The sequence below is a fragment of the Felis catus genome, chromosome E1 (genome assembly GCF_018350175.1).
Source record: "Felis catus isolate Fca126 chromosome E1, F.catus_Fca126_mat1.0, whole genome shotgun sequence".
In the NCBI taxonomy this organism is placed as follows: Eukaryota; Metazoa; Chordata; class Mammalia; order Carnivora; family Felidae; genus Felis; species Felis catus.
The window spans coordinates 35,361,543-35,382,082 of NC_058381.1; the positions used below are offsets into that span (position 1 = coordinate 35,361,543).

The 20,540-nt window shown below is 61.3% G+C and overlaps 1 protein-coding gene and 1 long non-coding RNA gene across 3 annotated transcripts; one reads left to right on the forward strand and one right to left on the reverse strand.

Annotated features, from left to right (window-relative positions):
• Nucleotides 1-1,792: 1,792 nt before the first annotated feature.
• Nucleotides 1,793-18,991, forward strand: COL1A1 (collagen type I alpha 1 chain). 2 transcript variants are annotated; one of them, XM_003996699.5, is made up of 51 exons: nt 1,793-2,015; nt 3,562-3,756; nt 3,848-3,882; nt 3,990-4,025; nt 4,113-4,214; nt 5,020-5,091; nt 5,342-5,386; nt 5,548-5,601; nt 5,804-5,857; nt 6,379-6,432; nt 6,550-6,603; nt 6,915-6,968; nt 7,052-7,096; nt 7,212-7,265; nt 7,384-7,428; nt 7,592-7,645; nt 7,872-7,970; nt 8,053-8,097; nt 8,195-8,293; nt 8,412-8,465; nt 8,593-8,700; nt 8,781-8,834; nt 9,107-9,205; nt 9,365-9,418; nt 9,509-9,607; nt 10,059-10,112; nt 10,336-10,389; nt 10,503-10,556; nt 10,658-10,711; nt 11,148-11,192; nt 11,278-11,376; nt 11,652-11,759; nt 12,196-12,303; nt 12,511-12,564; nt 12,765-12,818; nt 13,031-13,138; nt 13,233-13,286; nt 13,407-13,460; nt 13,596-13,757; nt 13,841-13,948; nt 14,130-14,237; nt 14,345-14,398; nt 14,506-14,613; nt 14,995-15,048; nt 15,163-15,270; nt 15,582-15,635; nt 15,920-16,027; nt 16,120-16,402; nt 16,590-16,780; nt 17,043-17,285; nt 17,384-18,991. In XM_003996699.5, exons 1-51 carry the CDS (start codon nt 1,922-1,924, stop codon nt 17,528-17,530), a joined length of 4,386 nt encoding a protein of 1,461 aa, XP_003996748.1. In that variant the 5' UTR covers nt 1,793-1,921; the 3' UTR covers nt 17,531-18,991. The 2 variants fall into 2 exon arrangements, with proteins under 2 accessions (XP_003996748.1, XP_006940277.1); XM_006940215.4 differs by lacking the exons at nt 13,596-13,757; nt 13,841-13,948.
• Nucleotides 4,292-7,565, reverse strand: LOC123381893. The gene is made up of 2 exons (XR_006589445.1): nt 6,327-7,565; nt 4,292-5,256 (listed from the first exon to the last, which is right to left on the reverse strand). It is a non-coding gene; the product is annotated as an uncharacterized LOC123381893 (long non-coding RNA).
• Nucleotides 18,992-20,540: the final 1,549 nt, after the last annotated feature.

Here is a 20,540-nt window from a genome sequence, read left to right on the forward strand (position 1 = left end):
TGCCACATGGTGAGGATAATTGATGAAGGCCCGTCCCTCCATGGCTGTCTGCAGCCCTGCCTCTCTGGAAACTCTATATTTTCCCTTTAATTATAGCCCCTGCACTCTCCCTCTGTCGCCCCACCCGCACTGCTCATCCTGGCTGCCCACGGCCCACGCCGACGTGGCTCCCTCCCCTTCTGTTCCCTTGGTCTTTTTTTTTTTTTTTTTTTTCCTTTGCCTTCGTTGCACAAAACCAGCTGGGGGAGGGCGTGGAGAGGGGCGGGGTGGGGGGGAGGCAATGGAATCTTGGATGGTTTGGGGGAGGCGGGGACTCCCCGCTTCCACGTTAGCAGCTCTGGAACGATGGGGGTGGGGGCCCCAAGGCAGGAGGGCCTGGAGTTGACGGGCATTGCAAGGGACCCCAACTGGCTTCTCTTGGGCCCCCAGATTGTGGTAGAGCCAAGGGTAGGGTGCCGTTGGGAGGTTGGGACACGGGCAGGGGAGGACACTAGCTTTGGGGGCATCTCCCCCCAGTAGAGCCTGTTGTTCTTGGGATCCTCACCTCCATGCAGGGTACAGAAGAAACTCTCCTGGTGCCAGGGGCAGAGAGCAATGCCCCGGGGTTTTCAGGAAAGAGGGACAGCAGTGGGAAACATCCTCTAAAATAAAGTCATCAACCTCCCCTTCAATTCCATCCCGAGCCCCCAAAGCCTAGTCCCCCCCCCCCGACACCCAAATTCTCCCTCTGTCCCCAACTTCAAGTCCAGGTACAAGCAGAGAGCGGCTTTCTGCAGCTCCCGAGGGAGCACCCTCTCTCTGACCCAGTGCCTTCCACCCAAGTCTTCCGCTATGCTGTGTACGGGGGTCTCTAACCAGGCCCTGGCTGCAGCCTGGGCCAACCCCCCAGAGGACCCTTTTCTAGGTCACTAGCGATCTTGGCGCTCCCCGGTGCAAACCCACTCGCCTGGGGGTAAAAGAGTCCCGGCCACTTCCCACGACCACTCGGCTGCCCGGCCACTTAACCACCAAGCCTCCTTCTGGAGAGACCACGCAGTCAAATTTCTCATCCAGTGCCTCAGCCTCCCCACCCCATCCTCTCTCAGTCACGCCTCGGGTTTGGGGGAGAGCGTTCCAGGCTTCCATCCTGAAGCCTCAAGCATGGCAGAATTGACATCCTCAAGATAAACCCCTTCTGGCCAACACCCCCCCCCCCTGCCAAGTATCTGATTCTTAATGTCTGCAAAGGAATCTCTAACGTGTTCCCCAAATATGCCTAAGCTTCATATCCCAGCCACACCAGAAGACACCCCTAAACGGGCACATCTTTTAGAGGGAGAACCTGGTCTCTTCCTACCCATCCTTTAGCTGTGGCGGGACAGGTCAGGAAGGCGAATGAGGCATGGCCAGGACGGCCCTCTCCCAATCACCCCCAGTCCTTCCACCTCGGGAAGGCTCCCCTGCCAGCCCCTCAGTTCCAGATCCCCCAGACGGAGGGATCCCAGGAAGAAAGCCCAAGGGGGCCCCACGACCCAGTCTTTAGCCCGCACTGTACTGAGGACCTAGCCGTCCCTCCGCAGCAGCACCTCTGGCCCAGCCTGGGCTGGGGGGCTGGGGAGGCAGCCCTTCGAAGGGGGAAATGCGTGGTGGACTCCCTTCCCCGTCCTCCCCTCCCCCTCTCCCTTCCAACTCCCAAATTGGGGGCCGGGCCAGGCAGCTCTGATTGGCTGGGGGGCGGGCGGCCGGCTCCCCCTCTCCCAGGGACCGAGTTCCTCCCCGCACTCGGTCAGGATGGTATAAAAAGGGCCCGGGCCAGTCGTCGGAGCAGACGGGAGTTTCTCCTCGGGGTCGGAGCAGGAGGCACGCGGAGTGTGAGGCCACGCATGAGCGGACGCTAACCCCCACCCCAGCCGCAAAGAGTCTACATGTCTAGGGTCTAGACATGTTCAGCTTTGTGGACCTCCGGCTCCTGCTCCTCTTAGCGGCCACCGCCCTCCTGACGCACGGCCAAGAGGAGGGCCAAGAAGAAGAAGACAGTAAGTCGCAAACTTTTGGGGAGTCCAAGGCTACTTGGTACCTCGCCCTGCGCTCTGTCCCGGGGGTCCGCGACTTGAACTAAGACTCGGGATGCTCCGGAGACTCAGGGACGGAAGGGAGATGGCGAGGGCTCTTCCTGGGCGCCCCGGGAGAGAAGGCAGTGTACCCTGGTGGGGGGTGTAGAGGAACGCGCCCCCCCCCGCCCCGCCGGTAGTGAGAGGGGAGAATGCAGCGCCGCCCGAGTTGGCACAGGAGGGAGTCCCGGGCTCGCTCTGTGGAGCACCACGGGGGAAATGGGGGTCTGCGCGCCGGGTGAGGGGAAAGTACGTCGGAGATGGGATGGGGGGCGCCGTGCTGGGAATCTGGAGCCCGAGATGTAAAAGGGATCAGGAAGGCTTGGGATGATTCATAAGGAAAGATTGTTTGCCCTCTCTGCAGGCTAGACAGTGTTCCTGGGGCTGCGGGGGTGCTGGGCTGAGGGGGGAGGGGGCGCGGAGAGTGGGCGGGTTGGAGGACGAGAAACTTTGGCGCGGAGTTGACAGGGCGGGGTCCTTGCGCCCTCTGCTGATCCGCACGGAGCCCCGCGCCTCCCGGTCCAGCGCTTCCCCGCGCAGGGGCTGCGTGGAGTGGACGGGCGCTATTGCCGGTTGTGGACCCCGCCTCTAGACCTGGGAAATAAAACTGGGGACCCGGTAGCCTCAGTCTCTGAAAGAAGTGGCCGAGGCGGAGGAAATTGCTTAGTGTTGCCCGCCACCTAGTGGCTGTCTGGGTAGACGCTCGCGCGGTGGGCGTGGTTAGCTAACTTCGTTACTATTTGCGGACTTTTTGGTTCTTTGGCCAAGGAGTGACCCAGAGGTCCTGGCTAGGTTTAGGAAACGGAGGTTGTCCCGAGAGAGGGCTTTTGCGATGTCTGGGGGCTGGAGGGTGGGGTGTATCCTACTTTGGAGGTATAATTCAAGTCTTTGGGCGGGACCTCAGGCCAATAGGCCCCGCCCCATCCTCCTAGCACCGCCCACGCCATCCCACCTGCCCGGGGATGGGCGGGATGGGCGGGATGGGGGCTGGACCTCCCTTCTCTCCTCCTACCCGTCCCCGCCCCCGTCTCCACCCAAACCACTCCCCAGGAGCCTGCCCTCTGGTTGGGGCCCCTCTTGTTCTCCTCCCCAGTCCCCCAACTCCCCTCCCCCACCCAATGGCTTTTTATTTCACTTGGCTTCAGCGCCGATGGGCTGGGGTTGGAGTTGGAAGCAACTCCGGCCTAAAGCTTTGTTTAAATTCCTGAGAACTGGAAAGAGTTATAGCCGCCCTGGCCGGGCGCCTCGGCGCTGTCACCGGCCCTGATGAGGAGCAGATGAGCTTTTAAGGATTTGGGGAAAGGGTTGGGGGGCGGGGCGGTGGTGAAGGAGGCGGCGGGAAATGGAAAATCTAAATGTGTCTCTAAGACAAACGGGAAAGGAGGGTAGGGCTGGGGGTCCCTGGAGCCCCGAGGTGGGGGGTGGGGGCTCGAGCGCCGCTGACAGCCCCTCCTTTCCCCTCTTGCCCCAGTCCCACCAGTCACCTGCGTACAGAACGGCCTCAGGTACTATGACCGAGATGTTTGGAAACCCGAGGCCTGCCGGATCTGTGTCTGCGACAACGGCAACGTGTTGTGCGATGACGTGATCTGCGACGAAACCAAGAACTGCCCCGGCGCTCATGTCCCCCCGGGCGAGTGCTGCCCCGTCTGCCCCGACGGCGAGGGTACGGCGAGGGGCCTGGGGCTGGGGGAGGGCGGGGCCGCCGGGAGCACCCGGTGCAACCCCGCCGCTCACCCGCGTGTCTTCTCCCCTAGCGTCACCTACCGGCCAAGAAACCACAGGAGTCGAGGTAATCCTCTGCCCTCGACTTTTGCCACCGCCCCCCCCCCCAGAGTCCTCAAGCGCCTCCCTTCTCTAACTCGACTTCTTTTGCTTCTTCTCCCCCTTACCCCATAGGGACCCAAAGGAGACACTGGCCCCCGAGGCCCAAGGGTAAGCGTTGCGCTCTCTGCTGTCGGGGCTGGAGGTGGGCGTGGCTCCAGGCCTGCGCTCACCGCCGCCCGCCCTCTCCCGCTGCAGGGACCTGCCGGCCCCCCTGGCCGCGACGGCATCCCTGGACAGCCTGGACTTCCTGGACCCCCCGGCCCTCCCGGACCCCCCGGACCCCCTGGCCTCGGAGGAGTAAGTGAAGATTCAACACACTCCTGGCAGACCGGCCCTGGGTGCTCCCCTCACCTCCTGTTCTTTGGTTTTCTGTGTGTTTTTTGGCAGATGGCATACTTTGTATTTTGAAATGGTTCCAAACTTACAGAAGAGCTTCAAGAATAGTGCCAAGAACTCTCACATACCCTTCGCAGTTTGTCACATTTGCTTTGTCAGTCTCTATGTATACATATAATCGTCGTTACTTTTCTTTCTGAACCATTTGTTCCAGAATCAGTTGATGTTGTGTCCTTTTGCTCCAAACTACTTTAGCTTTGGTTGTATTTCCTGAGAACAAGAACTTTCTCTTACGTGACCGTTGTAGAGTGATTACATTTCGGAACGTTAACACTGATACATAACTATGATCTGAATATACAGTCCCTATCCAAATTTCACCAATATCCCAATAATACCCTCTGTGGCATCTTTTTTCTGGATCCGGGATTATAAATTGCATTTAATTGTCATAGCTCCTCGGTTTCCTTTACTCTGGAACATTCCTCAGACTTCCTTTGCCTTTCATGACCCTGGAGTTTTTTGAAGAAGCCAGTTGCTTCGTAAAGCCCAATTATTTTAGTGGCCCTCAGCTCAGGTTGGCGGGATGTGTCCCCATAATTGGAGTTGGGCCGTGCCTTCTGGGCAGGAATATCTCACAAGTGATGTTGTTGACTTTCTTAGTGCATCAAGCCAGGAGGCATATGTCAATATCCCATTGTCAGTGATGTGTTGCCTCTCAACTCACTGATTTCTCATGCCCTCTCCTCTCTCTTGTTTCTTCTAGAACTTTGCTCCCCAAATGTCTTACGGCTACGATGAGAAGTCAACTGGAGGAATCTCTGTGCCTGGCCCCATGGTGAGCCACTGGGGTGCAGAGATGACAGAAGAGGAGCCCGTGGGAATCTAGACAGGATGGGCCAGTGGTGGTTTATGGGGGGATTTCAGAGGTGGTTTCAGAGGTGGTTTATGGTGGAAATTCAGAGAGGATGCCAGACGAGTGGGAACACTCCAACAGGAACCACTGGAAGACAGCAAGATCACACCCATGTTGCATCTTCCTACAGAGGTATCAACACGGCCGCTCTTTTTTTTTCCCCCTTCTGTAGGGTCCTTCTGGTCCTCGTGGTCTCCCTGGTCCCCCTGGTGCACCTGTAAGTATCCAGGATATCATCATACACCACCCTGGGCTTTGGTCTTTTGAAGGGAGGATGGGGATGAGGGCAGGTCAGGTGCTCTGAGAGATCTCTTGGTGAGATGGGGAAAGACTGACAGGGACCTGTCCTAACTGAATTCCTCTTTCCTTGTCCTCCAGGGTCCCCAAGGTTTCCAAGGCCCCCCTGGTGAGCCTGGCGAGCCTGGAGCTTCAGTAAGTGCCACCACCCCCCCACAAGTTGTACTCTATCCAAATACATACTCCCTCTACAAACATGTGGATTGTCCTATTGAAGGACTCCTCCACCCCTGCCATCTGAAGTCTTCCTTGACTCCTCCTTCTAATCCCAGCCTCCCCCTTCTTTTTTTCCCCTTATCCTGGTCATTCTAATCTCCTTTCTTCCTGTTTCCTCTAGGGTCCCATGGGTCCCCGTGGTCCCCCTGGTCCCCCTGGCAAGAACGGAGATGACGTAAGTAACCCAGGCAAGATGATCCCATCTAGCCCCCAATGCCTCCATGGGCTAGGTTCCTGTAATCTCCACTCCAGTGCCCCACCACCTTTGAAGGTGATACCCAGAGAAAGGAGGCCAAGTTCTCCCTGATGCATGGGACTGCCCTTGAACAATGATCTTCACCCTTTATGGGATGTTCCCCCTTTCCCCAGTGGAGGTGACTGACCCTCCCCTCACCCCAGCCACTTCAAAGCAATCCCCAACACTGTCCCTCGGGGTGAATGACTTCCTGAGGCTTGACTGCCCTGGGCACCTCAGATTTGCTCTCCCTAAACAGAAATAAACAGAAATAAACAGAAATTCCCTCGGAGGGACTCAAAATTCACCAAGCAAGGATTTCACTGTAGATTTAAGCTGTGCTCTAAATCCAAAGACAAGATTCTGGGCTCCTAAACCTGACCTTCAACAATGCCAAGAAAATTCAGACCTTCCACCCGTTTCCAAGGCATGGGCATCATGGCCTTTTCTCTCCCTCTCAGGGTGAAGCTGGAAAGCCTGGTCGTCCTGGTGAGCGTGGGCCTCCTGGACCTCAGGTGAGCAGGAATGCGTGGCCGGCCCTGGACGTCGCCACAGGGGGGCTCCACTTGGGCACTGGGTCCACAGTGGCGTCTTCTAATGGCCCTGCCTTTCTCCTTTTCTTTTCTCTCCAGGGCGCCCGGGGATTGCCTGGAACTGCTGGCCTTCCTGGAATGAAGGGACACAGAGTAAGTCCCCTTTGTAGCACCCCACCATCCTACCCCTTCCCCCAAAGGATCCTCCTGTGGGTGTCGAGGTGGGGTGGCAGCTACAGAAGTCCCAAGGGATAGAGAGTAGACATCCAAAAGAACTTCCCTCCATTGGGAAAGAAATCTCCATAGGATTGGGTGAGATCTTGGGCCAGTTGGGGTCTAGTCTAGTGCAGAGACAGGGGGGTGGCTGTGGTGACCCCCTGAGGCACCGTGCCAGGTCAACATGAGGGCCAAGGTGGTCCACCCCTTCCAACGGCACTCACCTTGGCCCTTCTTCCCTATCTTAGGGTTTCAGTGGTTTGGATGGTGCCAAGGGAGACGCTGGTCCTGCTGGTCCCAAGGTAAGAGGATGCCTGAGTATCCGGGGCCCCCACCACCCAGTCCCACCACGAACAAATTCCTAACTTCATTCTCTGTTCTCTAGGGCGAGCCTGGTAGCCCCGGTGAAAATGGAGCTCCTGGCCAGATGGTGAGTGTGTCCAGTTCTAGAAGGAAGAGATGGAACAGGGTAGAGGGGCGAGATGGGATTTGGGGGGAAGAGTGTGTCTCTGATCTCACTCGTCTTTCCTGGCTTTTGTCGTCAGGGTCCCCGTGGTCTGCCTGGTGAGAGAGGACGCCCCGGAGCCCCTGGCCCTGCTGTAAGTCCTCTTGGCCCCTTGGGGGGATCCCGGGGCACTGGAAGGGGTTCCTGAGGGGTTGCGGGGACCCGCCAGCACTCGGTGCACGTGACTGGGGCCACCCCTCTCTCTCCCGCAGGGTGCTCGTGGAAATGACGGTGCTACCGGTGCCGCCGGCCCCCCTGTGAGTACAGCCCCCGGGTCTCTGTGCCTGGGAGCCCCGAGGGCTCCTGGGGCTCCCACCGGGGGCGGGCCCCGTGGCCACGAATCCCAGGACCTCTTCTGCCGCCGGGTGTGACTCACAGTGGCCATTTTCCTTCTCACTAACGGCTCCATTTCATTCACAGGGTCCCACTGGCCCCGCTGGTCCTCCCGGCTTCCCTGGTGCTGTTGGTGCTAAGGTGAGATCCCTGCCCCCGCTCTGAGCCCAGCACCCACAGGCAAAGGGATGGGCGCCTCCCTGCTCTCCAAACCCAGAGAAGCCCATGCCCCAGCACCTTTGTCCTCAGGTCCTCTTCTGTGATCTTGGAGTCCTAATTCCTGCTCTCCTGTCCCTGCCCTCCACCCTCACCTCCCGGCGTCCAAAGATGCGCTTGGGCTCCTGACCTGTCCTTGTCTCCTACCCAGGGTGAAGCTGGTCCCCAAGGAGCCCGTGGCTCTGAAGGTCCCCAGGGTGTGCGTGGCGAGCCCGGCCCCCCTGGCCCTGCTGGTGCTGCTGGCCCTGCTGTAAGTGCTCCTCAGTGCCCCCGTGCCACCCCCCAATTCAGAGTCCTCTCCTGTCACTCACCCTCCTCTCTCCGGGCCACAGGGAAACCCCGGTGCTGACGGACAGCCTGGTGCCAAAGGTGCCAACGTGAGTATCCTGCAGCTTTCAGAGCCGCCCCCGGCGCCCCCCTCCCCCCTGCCCCACGCCCTGCGCTCCGGGGCTCAACCTGTTCTGCCTCCCACAGGGCGCTCCTGGGATTGCTGGTGCTCCTGGCTTCCCTGGTGCCCGAGGCCCCTCTGGACCCCAGGGCCCCAGCGGCCCTCCCGGTCCCAAGGGTAACAGTGTAAGTATCACTCTCTCACTTGTGCCCACCCGCGCGCCGGCTCTGTCCGGCGTGGCCCCGCCTGAGAAGCCTGAGGATGCGAATCAGCGCCCCCCCCATCTTTTTTTCCCTCCCGCAGGGCGAACCTGGTGCCCCCGGCAACAAAGGAGACACTGGCGCCAAGGGAGAGCCCGTAAGTCCCCCCGCCCGCCCCCCCACAGCTCAGCCCATCTACCCCCGGGGGACCCCGGGAGGACGGGAGGGGGCCCCCAGGTCAGCCCCTCACCGCGGGTCCTCCCCTCATCTCTGCCCCTCTCCAGGGCCCCACTGGTATCCAAGGCCCCCCTGGCCCCGCTGGGGAAGAAGGAAAGCGAGGAGCCCGAGGCGAACCCGGCCCCACTGGCCTGCCCGGACCCCCTGGCGAGCGCGTAAGTGTCCCCTTCTTCGCCCCCAAGGCCAGCCCGGTGCCCCCCGTGTCAGAGCTCACTGGCCTCTTCTCCTCCTGCAGGGTGGACCTGGTAGCCGTGGCTTCCCTGGCGCAGATGGTGTGGCTGGTCCCAAGGTAACTTCTCTTCATGGCTGGGGTGCTGGCCCTGCTCCGTGGACATCACCTGTCCCTCCCCATGTAGTCACCCCCACCCCCCTCCCGCCCCCATCAGTGCTCCGCGCCGTGGCCGCGCACTCTCTCTTCACACTCGGCTTCGCCTTGACCTTCCCCCTGCCACCGTCTGAGCCACCTGACCCTGCCCCACCGGAGGAATAAGAGGCTGGCCGTGGTAAAAAAGAAGCCCGGACTCAAGCCCCTAATTGTCCCTGTGACTCCCCCCCGACCAGGGTCCCGCCGGTGAACGTGGTTCTCCTGGCCCTGCTGGCCCCAAAGGTTCTCCTGGTGAAGCTGGTCGCCCCGGTGAAGCTGGTCTGCCTGGTGCCAAGGTGAGCCCCCCGCCCCTCTGCCCCGCTTGCCCCGAGACCCTTGCCCTGTGTGGGGGCTGGAATGAGGCACCCGGAGCGGGACCGTGCATCTGCCCTCTGAAGGGCCCTCTCGCCTCTTCTGTCACCCTCACTCACATGTCTCTGTCCCCTCTCTACTAGGGTCTGACCGGAAGCCCCGGCAGCCCCGGTCCGGATGGCAAAACTGGTCCCCCTGTAAGTACCGCTCCCCCGGGGCCCCTCCCCCGCTCCCGACCGCCCACCTTCTGTCCTCGCCTCCCATCTGTGCCTTCCATCCGTCCGTAGGGTCCCGCTGGTCAAGATGGTCGCCCCGGACCCCCAGGTCCCCCCGGTGCCCGTGGTCAGGCTGGTGTGATGGGATTCCCCGGGCCTAAAGGTGCTGCTGTGAGTATTCCTCAAGGGACGTCACAGAGCCAGGGACAGGCATCTCCCGGGAGATGAAAGGCCTGGGCGCCAGTCCCAGCTTTGCCGCTGGCTTGCTGTGTGGCCTCAGGCCGCTCACTGCCCCTCTCTGGGCCTCAGTCTCCTTATCCATAAAAATAGGTCCCAGAGGAGGTGAAAGCCCTTTGCAGGCAGGTCACCGTAGGCATCTGGCGGCGAGAAGGAAAGGGGGGGCGGGGGGACAGCAGCCTGAAGGGGCATGTGGTCTCAGAGGGAAGAGGCCTCAGGGAGACACCAAGGGACCAGCAGAAAAAGCCAGCAAAGCGTTTCCCCAGGCCCAGAGCTGGGCGAGAAGAAAACCCCTAAAAGAACCACTCAGGGTAAACAGGAAGGACCCAGGGGACCCGTGTTCCCACTTAAGCCCCCTTAACTCCCTGACTGTCTTTGCCCGTAGGGAGAGCCTGGCAAAGCAGGAGAACGAGGTGTCCCTGGGCCCCCTGGCGCTGTTGTAAGTATCGCCCTATGGTCCCCTGTCCCCTTCCTGCCCCTGCTCGTGACACGTCCCCTCCCCTGCAGGAGGGGCGCAGAAGGCCACAGCCATCACCAGGGCATCAGAGGCCCCCCAGCGGGGTCTGCCCTGTCCCCCCACCCCCTCCTCGGCACCCCACCTGCCCTGCTCCCTCTGTCGGCTGCCCTCCTCACCTCCCTGATCCTTTGCTCTCTCCCCACAGGGTCCTGCTGGCAAAGATGGAGAAGCTGGAGCTCAGGGACCCCCCGGCCCTGCCGTAAGTGTCCCTAAGAGTCAGCCTGGGGAGGCCGCACTGTGGAGATACCCCCCCCCCCCAACACCCCTTTCCTCCTGGGTCTTCTGGTGACCGCAGCGTTCTCTCTGTGACAGGGCCCCGCTGGTGAGAGAGGCGAACAGGGCCCTGCTGGCTCTCCCGGATTCCAGGTGAGGCCTCAAGGCTGGCCGGGGGTTAAGGTATGGGCTCCCCTTTGTCCTTTTTCAGATTCTAATCCCACCCCCTCCCCTCCCCCATTTCCCACCTCCAGGGTCTTCCTGGCCCCGCGGGTCCTCCCGGCGAAGCAGGCAAACCTGGCGAACAGGTAAGAGGTAGCAGGTGGGGAATGCGGGGCATTTAGTGGGAGAGGTCAGTCCTCCCGGCTGATCAGATAACCCTCGGCTAGGATCAAGGTTAGACCCCCTCCCCAGAGGACTTCCTTCATGAAGGAAGCCACACAGAGGGAAGCTGGGCGCTGCACAGCAGCATGATATGATCTAGAAGTTTCCGCATGGCTGCCAGTCTGGACGACTTTTTTTTTAGAGCTGCAGGGATACCTCTGACACTCCCTCAGCCCAGAGTTTGAAGAGAGGGCCGTCTTTGACACATCCCCAGGAGAAGTAGAGAAAGCATCCCAGTTCAGGTCGTGAGAGGGGCTGGTCTCTAATGACAGACCCCAAGGGCCAGCCCCCAGGAGGAGAACAGGAATGCTTTCTAGTGGGGGGGGGGGTGCTCACTGTCTGTCCCTCCCTCCCCCTCAGGGTGTTCCTGGAGATCTTGGTGCCCCCGGCCCCTCTGGAGCCAGAGTAAGTAACACTGTTCCCGCCAAGATGCCCTACGCCTGGCCCTGTCTCTCGAGCAGCCATCACGTGCCCTGTCCTTCTTTTCCAGGGCGAGAGAGGTTTCCCTGGTGAACGCGGTGTGCAAGGTCCCCCCGGTCCTGCCGGTCCTCGGGGAGCCAACGGTGCCCCTGGCAATGATGGTGCTAAGGTGAGGCCAGCACGGGGACCGGGTCTAGCCCCTCTCGAGGCAGGGGCGCCTGGCCATGGCCAAAGCCACCTAGATGTGGGGGAGGGCTGGGAGGGGGACAAAACTGGGCGGGGTCCCCCAGCAGCCTGAAGTTCCAGGCTGGGAGCCTTTCCTCTTCTTAGCCGGCTCATCTTTATCCTCGCAAGCAAGCCTGGGAGATCTCACGAGGGCGCTCGGGGCTGTGACCCACTCCTGGGACCCCAAAGCTCATGGCCGTCCTCTCGGTTGTCACCTAGGGTGATGCTGGTGCCCCCGGAGCCCCCGGTAGCCAGGGCGCTCCTGGCCTTCAGGGAATGCCTGGTGAACGAGGTGCAGCTGGCCTTCCTGGCCCTAAGGGTGACAGAGTAAGTCCCACAGTCCCACACCTCCTCCCCTGATCCATGTAGGGTTCCCATCTCTGTCTCCCTCTACTTTGGATGCTTCAGCCTCCCTCTTTACCCTCCCTGGGGTCTTTCCCTCTTCTCCTTAATCCTCTCTTCTTCCCTTCTGGCCTCTTCACTGATAAATCCTCCACCAGCTATGCAGGCTCTTCCCTCCCCCTGAATTACCATGGTAACGGGAAGCAGGGTGGCCTCCTGGATGGGGGAATCCCTTATTCATCCCTCCACACAAGGCATGGGCCTCTTAACCTAGGTTCCACCACGCTCCCCTGAAAGATCTCGAGTCCCGAGCACAGGTCGGGGCAGGGCAGAGCTGGGGAGGAGTGGAAGCCGGTAGCAGGATGCTATGGGTCACCTCCCTGCCCCCGCCGGAAGTCTCAGGCCTTCCCTGTGTCTTTAGGGCGATGCCGGTCCCAAAGGTGCTGATGGTTCTCCTGGCAAAGATGGTGTCCGTGGCCTGACTGGCCCCATTGGTCCTCCTGGCCCCGCTGGTGCCCCCGGTGACAAGGTGAGGTGGCCCCACCATCTTCCCTAACACACAGCTTCTCCGGCGAACCTGGGCGTGATTCCGGCCTGGGGGAGGGAGGTCCTGCCATTCTGAGCTGGTGACCTGAAGGTGGGAGGTTCCAGAAAGGAGGGGAGACTCTCCCGGGGTCATCTGCTGGGAGCGCTTAGAGCGCGCAGCTGACCTGCGCCTCTTGTCCCTCCCTCTCAGGGTGAAGCTGGTCCCAGCGGCCCCGCTGGTCCCACTGGAGCTCGTGGCGCCCCCGTAAGTACCGAAGACCCACACGCCGCCCGCCCGTCTGCTTCACCCTTCCCGGCCCTCTTTCTGTGCCTCGTCCGCCTTCGCTCTCACCTGCTCTGGGCCCTGGGGCATGCTCCTCAGGGCCCCGCTTCCCCTCCTGCCTGCATGTCCACCCCGCCTCCCCCAGATCAGAGCCCCTCTCAGTCTGCCTCCTTTTCTTCTAGGGAGACCGTGGTGAGCCTGGTCCCCCCGGCCCTGCTGGCTTCGCTGGCCCCCCTGTGAGTACCAAGACCCCCATCGTTTTCTATCACCGCCTGGGACCAGGGACCTCGGGTGACCGCATAAGGACAGAGGCGTGGAGAGGGGACGGTGTCCCATTCAAGCGTCTTTGTGCCTGGACTTACCGCCCTTCCCCAGCCCCGCGGAACCGCCCAGTTCCCCACGCTGCCCCATCCCCCTCCTCCGCTCACCACACCCCTTCCTCCCCCAGGGTGCTGATGGCCAACCTGGTGCTAAAGGCGAGCCCGGAGACGCTGGTGCTAAAGGCGATGCTGGTCCCCCTGGTCCCGCTGGCCCCACTGGACCCCCCGGCCCCATCGTGAGTGTCCCACCCTCTGAGCCCCGAGCCGCAGGCGGGCCTGGGCCTGGGTCTGGGCCTGGCCCAGTCTTCATGGCTCTGTGCTCTCCTACAGGGCAACGTTGGTGCTCCTGGACCCAAAGGTGCTCGAGGCAGTGCCGGTCCCCCTGTGAGTATCGCCCTCGGTGCCTCCGCTGGGGCTGTCACTCCAACCTGGGTTCAGAGATGGGGGCGCTGCGCCAGGTGAGGGGGCTGCTGTCCTCCTGACTCCTTTGTCGTCTCCTGCCAGGGTGCTACTGGTTTCCCTGGTGCTGCTGGCCGAGTCGGTCCTCCCGGCCCCTCTGTAAGTATCTGTGGAGGTGACTCCATTGCTCGGGGAGCGGGGGACAGGCTGTCGGGAGGGTGGCGGGCCCATCTGAGGCCTCAGCGGCGCTCCAGAATCCACCGGAACCTGACGGCCCCTCTTCTCCCCGTCCAGGGAAACGCTGGACCCCCTGGCCCTCCCGGCCCTGTCGGCAAAGAAGGCGGCAAAGGCCCCCGCGGTGAGACTGGCCCCGCTGGGCGTCCCGGGGAAGTCGGTCCCCCTGGTCCCCCTGGCCCTGCCGGTGAGAAAGGATCTCCTGGTGCTGATGGACCTGCTGTAAGTGCTCCGGAGGGGCCCCGGGGCGGGGGCCGCGCTCCCGGGGCCCTGCAAGGTGCCTCACCTTCATCGCCCTCCCGCAGGGTGCTCCCGGCACTCCCGGACCTCAAGGCATTGCTGGACAGCGTGGCGTGGTTGGCCTGCCCGGTCAGCGAGGAGAAAGAGGCTTCCCTGGTCTTCCCGGCCCCTCTGTGAGTGCCCCCCTCACCTTGGGGGACCCCGAGAAGAACCATCACGGGGCTTGGAGGCTGCAGGGGCGGGGGGGGGGGTGTGTGTGCTGGGGCCAGACAGGACAGGTGTGGTAGACGAGCTTGGGGGCCCTCGGGCCCTCCCCCCAGCCCATCTCTGGCCTGACTCCTTCTTCTCCTTCAGGGTGAACCTGGAAAACAAGGTCCTTCTGGACCAAGTGGTGAACGTGGCCCCCCTGGTCCCATGGGCCCCCCTGGATTGGCTGGACCCCCTGGCGAGTCTGGACGTGAGGTGAGCGGTCGCCAGCCCCACACCCGCGCCCTCAGCATGGCCATTTTGGCCTCTGCCTGAGCCTGACTTCCTCTGGCTGACACTCACCTCACGCTCTCTCTCCACAGGGATCTCCTGGTGCTGAAGGCTCCCCTGGACGAGATGGTTCTCCCGGCCCCAAGGTAAGGTGGCTGCATCCCAGGGCCCCAGCCCCACCTGCCACTCCCCTGCCCCAGCCTAGCCTCTTGAGCTGGGACTGATTCATAGCCCCCTCCCCTCCCCTTCCCAGGGTGACCGTGGTGAGACCGGCCCTGCTGGCCCCCCTGGTGCTCCTGGCGCTCCTGGTGCCCCTGGTCCTGTCGGCCCCGCTGGCAAGAGTGGCGACCGTGGCGAGACTGTAAGTAGCCAGGCCCCGGGGACTCTCCGGGCCTGCCTACGGGCCCGCAGATGGACATCTGGCTTCACCTAGGCTGGGGGAGGAGAGGAGGTCTTACACGACATCGGGGCCCCTGGCCTTCCTGAGAAAACTGAGCCACAGCTCAGTCCCGAGGCCCCTCCCCCAGGCAGTACCACCCTTATTCCCCCGGGGAATGGGGTTCGTCCCCAGGTGCCTGCCCCAGCTCACGTGAAGCCTGAATTCACATGAAGGTTCATGTGGGGCTCAGGAGGGATGGGCACGGCGGGGAAGGGTGTGAGGAAGGGTGGATGTGGCCGAGGGGTGGTTTCGTCCCGCAGCTCAGGCTGTAGCAGGATCTAACACACTCTTCACTCTCCCCAGGGTCCCGCTGGTCCCGCCGGTCCCATCGGCCCCGTCGGTGCTCGTGGTCCCGCTGTAAGTGCCCTGCTCTGGCCCTCGTGTCCTCAGAACCCAGCCCAGAGGTGGGCTATGCCCGACTCGGTGCTGACGGATCTTCCGCCTGACAGCCTGTCCTCTCCTCTCTCCTAGGGACCCCAAGGCCCCCGTGGTGACAAGGGTGAGACAGGCGAACAGGGTGACAGAGGCATAAAGGGTCACCGTGGCTTCTCCGGTCTCCAGGGTCCCCCTGGCCCTCCCGTGAGTATGCTCGGCACCCCTCCAGCCCCCAGCTGCCATTGAGCCCTGCCGCACAATGAGGGGCGATTTTGCCTCAGTTTCCCCTCTTGATAGTCATTTTCACTCCTCCTTAGCGGGGACCGGGGCCTGAAGAGTTATGGGCATTTCCAAGGGGCTTCTGTGACGGCGAGGCTCACAAAGAGGGGTTGTGGGAGGCGTCTTAGCCTGTGGACACCTTGGGACTAGACGTCCAGAATAACGAGGCGGGGGGCAGGTTGCTGACCGCGTGTGACCCCCACTGAGCTTGCGTCGCCTTTGCATCTGTCCTTCAGGGCTCTCCTGGTGAACAAGGTCCTTCCGGAGCTTCTGGTCCTGCTGGTCCCCGAGTAAGTCACGCCTCTGTCTATCTTCTCCTGCTGGGACCCAAGCCCAGGCTCCCTTCAGGGCCCTCTGCCTGGTATACAGGTGTCCCCGCCCCTCTGCAGAAGGGTCTGGGGGCAGGGGTCGGGAGAAGAAGGGTCCTGGACAGTCTTGCCCGACTGTGGCAATGGCCGATGATGAGGTCGTGGAACCAGAGGCAGGCAGGGAGGGTGGTGGGTTTCTCCGAAGAGTTGGGCTGGTGGTCCTGTGCTCTCTGGCAGGCTTTCTCCAACCACCTTCCCCTTTGCAGGGTCCCCCCGGCGCTGCTGGCTCTCCTGGGAAGGACGGACTCAACGGTCTCCCAGGCCCCATCGGCCCCCCTGGTCCTCGTGGTCGCACTGGTGACGCTGGCCCTGTTGTACGTAGCCCCTCAGCCCGTCTGCCCCTGGCCCTCCAGCCCCAGGGGCGCTCGGACCCTGGTAATCCCGACTCCTCTCCCTTTCTGTGCAGGGTCCCCCCGGCCCTCCTGGACCCCCCGGTCCTCCCGGTCCTCCCAGCGGTGGTTTCGACTTCAGCTTCCTGCCCCAGCCACCTCAAGAGAAGGCTCACGATGGCGGCCGCTACTACCGGGCCGATGATGCCAACGTGGTCCGTGACCGTGACCTCGAGGTGGACACCACCCTCAAGAGCCTGAGCCAGCAGATCGAGAACATCCGGAGCCCCGAAGGCAGCCGCAAGAACCCTGCCCGCACCTGCCGCGACCTCAAGATGTGCCACTCCGACTGGAAGAGCGGTGAGGGCCTGCCCCAGCTGTGCCCTTCCTCCTCCTCCTCCTCCTCCTCCTCCTCCTCCTCCTCCTCCTCCTTCCCCCATCCTCCTCCTCCTGCCAGCACGGGCCTGAGCCCTGAGGGGCCCAGGGGCCCATGTATGTCCCCACTGCCGTACCTCCCCTGACTCCATCCTGCTCGGTCCCGCTGCAGGAGAATACTGGATCGATCCCAACCAAGGCTGCAACCTGGATGCCATCAAGGTCTTCTGCAACATGGAGACAGGTGAGACCTGCGTGTACCCCACTCAGCCCCACGTGGCCCAGAAGAACTGGTACATCAGCAAGAACCCCAAGGACAAGAGGCACGTCTGGTATGGCGAGAGCATGACCGACGGATTCCAGGTGAGGAAGTTGGCCCTGGAGCCACTCTCACAAGATGGGGCGGGAGGGGAGGTCCGCGCCGGGCTAGGGGCAGACGGAGCTGGGTGGGGAGGCTGGAGTCCTGGGTCCCCGATGCTGGCTCAGACATCCGATGCCCACGCATGATGCCACTTCTGGATGGGGGAGGGGTCCGCCGGGACGCCGTCGGAGGACTCCAGGGAGGGAGGCCAGGACTAGAAGCTCCATCGTGGTCACTCACCGGCTTCTCCTCCTCCCCCCGCAGTTCGAGTATGGTGGCCAGGGCTCCGATCCCGCCGATGTGGCCATCCAGCTGACGTTCCTGCGCCTGATGTCCACCGAGGCGTCCCAGAACATCACCTACCACTGCAAGAACAGCGTGGCCTACATGGACCAGCAGACTGGCAACCTCAAGAAGGCCCTGCTCCTCCAGGGCTCCAACGAGATCGAGATCCGGGCCGAGGGCAACAGCCGCTTCACCTACAGCGTCACCTACGACGGCTGCACGGTAAGTCCCTGGCCGGGCCCCTCTCCGGGCCACACTTCCGTCACCCCCTCACTCCCACCTGGTGACACCCCTCTCCCGTTGTCTCCCCTTCACCCCAGAGTCACACCGGAAACTGGGGCAAGACAGTGATCGAATACAAAACCACCAAGACCTCCCGCTTGCCCATCATCGATGTGGCCCCATTGGACGTTGGCGCCCCAGACCAGGAATTCGGCATCGACATTGGCCCTGCCTGCTTCCTGTAAACTCCCTCCCACCCAACCTGGCTCCCTCCCACCCAACCCACTCGCCCCTGACCCTGGAAACAGACAAACAACCCAAACTGAACCCCCCAAAAAGCCAAAAAATGGGAGACAATTTCACATGGACTTTGGAAAATATTTTTTTCCTTTGCGTTCATCTCTCCAACTTAGTTTTTATCTTTGACCAACCGAACGTGACCAAAAACCAAAAAGCACATTCAACCTTACCAAAAAAAAAAAAAAAAAAAAAAAAAAAAAAAAAAGAATAAATAAATAACTTTTTAAAAAAGGAAGCTTGGTCCACTTGCTTGAAGACCCATATGGGGGTAAGTCCTTTTCTGCCCGTTGGGCTTATGATACCCCAACACTGCCCTTTCTGCTCCTTTCTCCATCCCTCCTTGGGGCCTCCCCTCCACCGCTCCCCAAATCTAAGTCTCCCCAAAAAAGACACAGGAAACAATGCATTGTCTGCCCAGCAACCAAAGGCAATGCTAAAACACCCAAGTGACCCCCGCCCCACACTCCCAGCCCCCTCCCCTCTCACCCAGCAACCCCCAAACCCTGGGGGGACCTGAGGTTCGCAGACTACCAAAGAAGCCTCACCATCTGGCGTCCCCGTGGCTCCAGCAACATACCCCCTTCGTTTTTGAGGGGGCATGCGGGGGGACCACCGGCCCCTCGCTGCCTGCCTGCCGGGTCTGGAAGAAAGTCAGGAGGGGCCACGACAGAGCGGAAGGAAACATCGGATTCATTCGGGGACACGTGTCAATCCCCCGTGCGACAGGGCTGGGCGGGAGAGACTGCTCTGTTCCGCGTGTAATTGTGTTGCTGAAGGACTACCTCTTCCGTGTCTTTCTGTGTCACCGGGGCAACCGCGTGGGGGCGGGGATGGGGGCAGGGTGGGAGGGGGCTCCCCATTTTATATCAAAGGTGCTACATCTCTGTGATGGGGTGGGGTGGGGAAGGAATCACTGGTGCTAAAGAAGTCGAGACGCCCCACCCCCCAGGCCAGCAAATGTTCCTTTTTGTTCAAAGTCTTTTTTTATTCTTTGGTTTTTTTTTTTTTTTTTTTTTTTTTTCTCCTTGCGGATGGGGACTCGTGAATTTTCTAAAGGTGCTATTTAACTTGGGGGGGAGAGAGAGCGTCGCAGCTCTGCGCGCTCCTTTCCACCCCCTCTCCACCCCGCTGGCCGCCTCTCTCTCTCCACCTCTCTCTCTCTCTCTCTCTCTCTCTCTCTCTCTCTGGAAGCCCTCCTCCTCAGCTGCACCCCATCCTCACCGCCTCTCTGTCCTGTGTCCTCTCTCTGGGTTCCAGAGCACAACTTCCCAAAGCACAAAGCAGTTTTTTTTCCCCCTAGGGGTGGGAGGAAGCAAGATTCTGTACCTATTTTGTATGTGTATAATAATTTGAGATGTTTTTAATTATTTTGATTGCTGGAATAAAGCATGTGGAAATGACCCAAACATATCGGTAGTGGCCTCCTAATTTCCTGCCTTGGAGTCTGGGGAGGGGAGACCTGGGGAAGGGGCTTTGGTGGGGGTGGGGGAGGTTGGGGGATGGGCTCTCCTGTTTCCTGCCCCTTCCCTCCTCCTCCTCATCTAGCACCCTCCACGGGGAAGGGGCTCCCGGGGCGGGGGGGGGGCTCCCCCTGCCTCTTGCCTTTCTTATGCCTTAACCCTTTCCTCCCCACCTCCACTTATGCAGGCTTCCTGCTATACAGGCAACCCCCCCCCCAGCAGGCGCCTCCCTTCAGATCCCCGGCCACCCAAACCTCAGGCCCACCCTCCACCAACACCATCAACTCCGCCGGGCACCCTGCAGGCTTGGGGGGCTGCGGAAGGCACGGCCCACAGGGCACTAGGAAGCCCACATGTGGCTGAGGGAGGTGGGACCGGTGGGGAGTACCCGGGAGCCCCTCATCTGGCCACCCCTTCCTCCTGCTCACTCTGAGTCCCCCCCCCCATAGGAGCAACAAGCAGGCCAGCTGAGAGTCCCTGAGCCTGTCCTGAGGGCCTGTGAGGAGAGAGAGGAAGGGCTCCTGCTCCAGGGTTCCCGGGGAAGGAGGCAGGGAGCCTCCCCAGGGCCTTCGGAGAGCTGCCGTCAAGGCACTGACAAGGTGCTGTCCTGAAGGCAACAGGTGCTGACCCTTCTGAGCATGGGTCCCTCTTGGCCCTCTAAGTCCCTGTAACACCTGGGTGCAGGGTGGCCTGGCAGGTCATTGTGCCCAGGCCCCTGCCTCCTGCCCATGCCTTATCCTTTTTTTTAAAAAAAAAAACTCTTGCTTCCTCTTCCTCCTCCTTCTCTCTCTTTTCCCTTTGCTCTCACCCTCTGCCTGCCCCTCCCTGCCTGCTGGTGAACCTGAGGCCCCTGGAAGGAAGGTGACTGGTCAGCTCCCCAGTCTCAGGGAAGGGGGACGGCCGTGAGCAGTCACGGGGACACAGAGGTATCCAGAGGGTCAGAAGTCTGGAGCAGACACGGCACCCAGAGACTTGGAGACAGGGAGAAATTGAAGCTGTGCCCCACCCAGCCACCCAAGGTCTCAGGGCCGATACCTCAAAGGCAGGAAAGGCCCCCAAGTCCCTCCCTCGGGTCTCAGAGAAATGGACAAGTCTACAGAGCCCATCGCCTGCTTACTAATGCCATCGCTGTCGTTAAGTGGCCGTGGTGATTAATTGTGCCTTTTAATAATTCATCGTTAGCACGTCCACCACAATCTGGACAGTGTAGAGAGGGAATTAGTCTAAAGTGGTTAAGAAATCATGACACAGAAATGAAGGTTTCTTCCTATGCAAACCACCTGAGCCGCTGCGCTGATTGACGGGTGAGGCCTTGGTAACCCCCCTCTACCTGTGGGGAGGGGGCCTCCAGGCTGGCTCAGCCCCCACCCCCTCCCTGGGGCCAACCAAGGCCCTACCCACCTGTCCTCACAGCCCCCTCCCTCGCCCGCACCTGTCACGCTAGCCAAAAGGGGTGACTCCAATTCTCACAGAGGCACCACCCTTTCCACCTCTA

What these genes read in the sequence shown, in the direction of transcription:
- COL1A1 (XM_003996699.5), top strand. Translation starts at nt 1,922, where the DNA reads ATGTTCAGCTTTGTGGACCTCCGGCTCCTGCTCCTCTTAGCGGCCACC. An exon ending in CTGGCAAGAACGGAGATGAC is followed by an intron (nt 5,858 to 6,378) that starts GTAAGTAACCCA and finishes TCTCCCTCTCAG; the next exon opens with GGTGAAGCTGGAAAGCCTGG. An exon ending in CTGGTGCTGCTGGCCCTGCT is followed by an intron (nt 7,971 to 8,052) that starts GTAAGTGCTCCT and finishes TCCGGGCCACAG; the next exon opens with GGAAACCCCGGTGCTGACGG.